We start from the raw sequence: 5,277 nt of genomic DNA, 5'->3' as shown, positions 1-5,277 counted from the left end.
CTTCTATTCGTTTGCCAGTCGGGGTGCTGCAAAAAAGATACTTCTGAACCCCCCCAAGAGTTTTCATGACTGGAAGCCGAAGTTCTTTTATATTCGTGAAGAGGTGATACCGATCGCCATGACTTTTCGCGCGTGGTCAGAACCAATTTTGAAGGAGGATTTGGCGATCCCCAAGAATGACGCTTGGTACAAGAAGCTTACTTCTACTCCAAACCGGGTGTTTGGAGAAAATGTCTTGGTGGCGGCGCGCATGAGTGACCAATGGCCAGCTGATAGTAAAGACGTTCCGGTTCTGATGTTCAACGATAGAGGTTATTAATTTACTTAGCCTTTTTGACTTCTTTTTTCGTAACTGTTGTTTATTTACGTACTTTGTTGTGTAGAGGCGCAACTGTTCCAAGCTGCATTCCCCACTTTTGGTGGTTCTATGAGTGTGCGCCCCCTCCAGGCTGGGGAGGAGTATTGGTACCACCAGATTAGGGGTAATTTCATGTACCCGGTTGCTGATGCATTTGCCTCGCCGCCTACTGCAACCGAAGGTGCGCAAATACCTAAACCTCGTCCTTTCCGCTCTGTGACTTCTGCTGGGAAAGAGGTTGTCTATCTTTCCAGCGAGGAGTCTGTAGGGTCGTCGAACGGAGAGCTAAGTCCGTGGTCTAACATCTTTGCAGGTGTGTTGCGCGACCTGGGCATTGACCCTGAAGATAAGAAGAAAAAACCTTTGAGGAAGAAGAAGGTAGGCAACTTAAATCCTGAGTTGACTAGTAAGGGGGCTGGGAGTAGTCGCGCAACCGCTGGTGCTGCTGGTAAAGGTACTCTTCGCCTTCGACAGAGTGACTTAAAAGATTATGTGATAATTAGTGATTCACTTGAAGGCTTGTCGCGCGCAGCCGAGAAGAAGACTGGAGCAGGTGGTTCAAAGAGCTCTGGTAGCGCGAGTTCTCGTAACCCTGATGCTGGTGCTACTCCCTCTACTGCTGCGCATGAGGAAGAGGAAGAGGAGGAAGAAGAAGAGGAGGTTACTGAAAAGCTGATCAGCAGAAAAAGAAGTAGGAGCGAGACCACAACTGGTGTGGCTTCTGCGTCGGTAGCTGGCGCGATTCCCTTGATTGGGAGAACGAGCAACTTGCGTTCTCTCTATAAATTCTCTCCTGGTAAATTCTTGCCTTATTCTTCCTTTGTTACTTTCCTTTCTTAACCACTTGGTTTCTGCAGAGACCAAGAAGACCACCCCTGAGAAGGGTGTTAAGTTTACCGAGCCAGAGCCAAAGAGGCCAAAGATTACCATTAAATCTTCCAAGACTGTTGGGGCTGAGTCTGCCAAGGAGAAAAATGTCGCTGAGGGGGATAAGGCGAAGGCTGCTAAAGAGAAGAGAAGGGTTGAGGAGCGTCGGAAGAAGGTTGGGGAAGAGAAGAAAAGGAAAGCTGAGGAAGATAAAAAGGCTGAGGAGGCGAAGAGGAAGAGAGCCGCTGATATGGAGAAGGAGAAGGAGAGGAAGAAAGCTGTGGAAAAAGGCAACGATGATCAGGAGTTGTGATCACCACGGGGCCTGAGAAGCCTCATCAAGAGAGGAGAAAAGAGCCTGAGTTTGAGAAACCTATCCACCCCACGCATACTGAGGTCCCTGATCGCACCAAGGTAACTTCTGCCAGGGGATCAGGCCGGTATGTTTCTAGCGACGCGAGCTCTGGTGGGGCTGGGGGTTACAACCCACAAGTTATTGGGGCGAAGGATACCCTTGGTGATATCTATTATAAAAGTTATACTGAAGAGGAACGTGGTAATGCCCCTCACCAAGCTCCCTGGGGTTTGAAGCAAAGGGACACCTTTCAAGAGTTTGGTCCTTGTCGTGATTGGTTCTAAATTCATTTACTCCTGGTGAGGTCAATCGGCAGAGGGCGAAGACTCATGAAGGGCTATATCGCACTTATGTGATCGGGGAGGCCAATACTCGCGCTGTTAATCATCAAATAGTTCGTGAGTGGCGAACGATGGTTAGGGAGCGGGCGGATTGGGAGAGTTACCGCGAGCGAATGTTGAAGCGCATTAACGAGTTTGAGAAGTCAAAAGCCGCTTTTGATGAAGAGAAGGCAAAGTTCGATGCTGACAAGAAAGCGGAGGAATGGGGGCGTGAGGGCCTGAAAAACAAACTTCAAGCTGCTGAGCAGCAACTGGCTAAGGAGAAAGCCGAGTTCAAGCGCATATGTGAGAAAGACAATGAACGCGCGTTCGCGGCTCGTAACAAGATTGTCGACCTTGAAGCCAAGGTTGTTGAGCTTACTGCGAAGGTTGAGGATGCGCAAGCTGCGCAGGCTGCTAAGGAGCAGACTGAGGTTTGTAAAACTTACTCCCTTTCCTTCTGTGCTCTATTTGCAAAATAGCCTAAGTCCTTTGTCGCTTTTTAGGTTGAGTTGGCTTATGTGAAGTTGTAGCTGTCAAACAAAGACAAGGATCTGCGGGCCAAGGATGTCGAGATCGCTGAACTGAAACGCCGCCTGAATGATCAGGTTGATAAATGCGAATCCTTGGAGATCGATCTTGCAGCGGAGAAAGTTAAAGCTGCCACTGCTGAGGAAGCGCGTGATGTTAGTACTGCCGCCCTTAATGTAGCTCAGACTAACTACTCTGAAGCTCAAGGCATCGTTGATACGCTTGTCTCTGAGGCCGAGTCGATGCGAAGCCGCGGAGTAGTGTTGGTATGCTATTCTCTTGTCCTTTGGAAGTTGTGTTAAGGAGTTGTTTTTAATGTGCATTTTCCCTTGTAGGTTGCCAACTCTGTCCTTAATGCTGGAGAGTTAGATCGCGCTGTTGCTGCTTTGACAGATGCCGCACGCGCAGTTGGTCATCGAGGAGGGTATCTGGAATGTGCGCAACATGTTGAAGAGGTGTTTGGACAGGAGTTTGACGTGAGTCATTGCTCGGTGACTAACCAGGCTATTGCCGAGTTGACACGTGCTGAAAATGCTTATGATAACCTATCACTGCCTGTGATGGACTTAGTCGCGAAGGCTCTAGAGCATGACGACTGGTGTCAGCGCCTCAAGGCCATTCTCGACCCACCGATAACTGTTGAACTATCAGATGAGGAGGAGCCAGCTGGTGATGATGGTGGAAACGATGGTGATGACGGTGGAAACGATGGTGATGACGATGATGAAGGCGATCAACGTGATGGTAGTGATGAATTTGAATAGGCTCTGTCGACAGGCTTTGTGCCTTGTAATTTTGTTTGTTTTGAATGTAAACTTTTGCGCGGTCGCGCTTGTTTTAGATTGAATGAATGTTATTTGTTCTTTCCCGTTACAATTATTGCACTGTTGTTAGAAACTTTGGTTAAGTTAGCTCGAATAAATGGAAGTGTCTCTCATATGAGTGCAATTGCCCGGTCTCGCGCTTTGTTCGCGGAGGACCTTGGAGGCGTTCCCATTTGAGGGCTCGTAAGTTACTGGAGTGTTTTCGTGCTAATCAGAAGTTTAACATGCATTTGTAACGAAAGAAGTTATGGAAAACATGTCGTATGCTTTCATTGACTTGGAAACAGGTGCTTAGGCCAACATACATTAATTGTAAAGGGCGCGTAGCCAACATAGGAAAGTAAAAGGCGCAAGGCCGAGAATAATTACATATAGCATTTGCGCAGTTGTTGCGCATTCCACGTTCGCGGTATGATGTGACCATCTAGGGTGCGTAACTTGTAAGCCCCTTTGCCCAGCACCTCGTGAACCAAGTATGGGCCTTCCCATTTGGGTGCTAGTTTCCCTGGGCGTTCAGCATTTGACGCTTCGTTGTCTCGGAAGACATATTCTCCTGGTGTGAAGGTACAAATGCGGACTCTTGCATTGTAGTACCTTTCTAGTTGTGTTTTGTACTTGGCTTCTCTAATTCACGCGATTTCGCGCCTTTCTTCTAGCAAATCCAAGTCAAGACGTCGCTCTACCTCGTTGTCGATTGCGTTGACTACTGTCAAGCGCGGAGAGGGCAGGCCAACTTCCGCCGAGATAACCGCTTCTGAGCCATAGACTAGGCTAAAAGGGGTTTCGCTGGTACTTGTCTTTGGCATGGTTCGGTGAGCCCACAAGCTACTCGGGAGCTCATCCACCAAGCCTCTTCGCTTTGTACCCAGTCGGGCCTTTATCCCATCGACGATACACTTGTTCACGCTTTCCACCTGCCCATTGCCTTGAGGGTGTGCAACGGAGGAGAAAGTGTGTTCGATTTTCATCTATTTCATCCACTTCTGGAGGTCTTCAGATGCAAAGTTGGTGCCGTTGTCGGTTACAATCTTGAGTGGTAGGCCAAATCTGCAAATGATGTGTTCCCAAATGAACTTGCGCACCATCATAGCTGTAGTTGAAGCGAGAGCTTTGGCCTCCACTGTAACGCCCTGCGTTTTCATAATTTCCCTATTTAGAAACCATTGCTTGGATTTCTATTTTTGGAAACTTTGTATTCTTGTAATCGTTCCTTTCCTTGTAATCATTATCAAACCGAGACTTGGATCATTAATGAAGCTTGTATTTTGTTACATTTATGTTATACACACTCTATGTATGCTCGTATGTTCGATTTGGTGAATCAATCGATGTTTAATCATTATTCTTGGAAACTATGTGTGAAACTTGTAATTAATCTAAACTTATGCATTGAACGTCCTTTGAACGAGAACGATACTTGGTTATGACATTTATACGCTTAAACATACTTTGGTTATGATCATCATGCTTAACTACACCTTATACTATGCTTTTATATCAAAACAAGTCCCTAAACTCTCAACTTTGCACCTAAAGGAACCAAATGTAAACTTCAGGGGCCTAAGTGTAATAAAACAAAAGTTCTGGAAACCCTACCCGCCGCGTGACGCGAGGGGGCTTGGCGTCACGCGAGCCCCCTGTTTCGGCAGACTTGTGTTTCTTTGAGCTGTTGTGCACGAAATCCAATCCTCTAAACTCACCCAATCACCTTTAATCCACCTCTAATCACCTCCAATCACCTTCTAACTCATTCATTATAAATACCCACCTTCTCCAACCCATTTGACACTTTCACAACTCTCTAATCTTCACTAAAACACTCTCAAATCAGCAGAAAATCTGAGTTTGGACAGCTTCTTGCATCTTTACTAAAGTGAGTGTAACTCACTCATTTCTTAACTAAATCACTTGGTTCTTCTTCCTAATGCTTCATTATGTCCTTAGGTTTGAATCCTTGGTTTTTCCTTGGAAGAATCATGCTTGGATTTGCCTTAAAATGGACCAAAACTTTCTGTTTTATAT

General features: G+C 46.5%; 1 protein-coding gene across 1 annotated transcript; it reads right to left on the bottom strand.

Annotated features, from left to right (window-relative positions):
* Positions 1-3,884: 3,884 nt before the first annotated feature.
* On the bottom strand, positions 3,885-4,223 carry LOC110932581. Its single transcript, XM_022175908.1, has one exon. It carries the CDS (start codon positions 4,221-4,223, stop codon positions 3,885-3,887), a length of 339 nt encoding a protein of 112 aa, XP_022031600.1.
* Between the last annotated feature and the right edge of the window lie 1,054 nt (positions 4,224-5,277).

Source organism: Helianthus annuus, chromosome 11 (assembly GCF_002127325.2).
Source record: "Helianthus annuus cultivar XRQ/B chromosome 11, HanXRQr2.0-SUNRISE, whole genome shotgun sequence".
NCBI lineage: Eukaryota > Viridiplantae > Streptophyta > Magnoliopsida > Asterales > Asteraceae > Helianthus > Helianthus annuus.
Note: the sequence above shows the minus strand (reverse complement) of the source record. Positions and strands in the feature narration are given on the sequence as shown.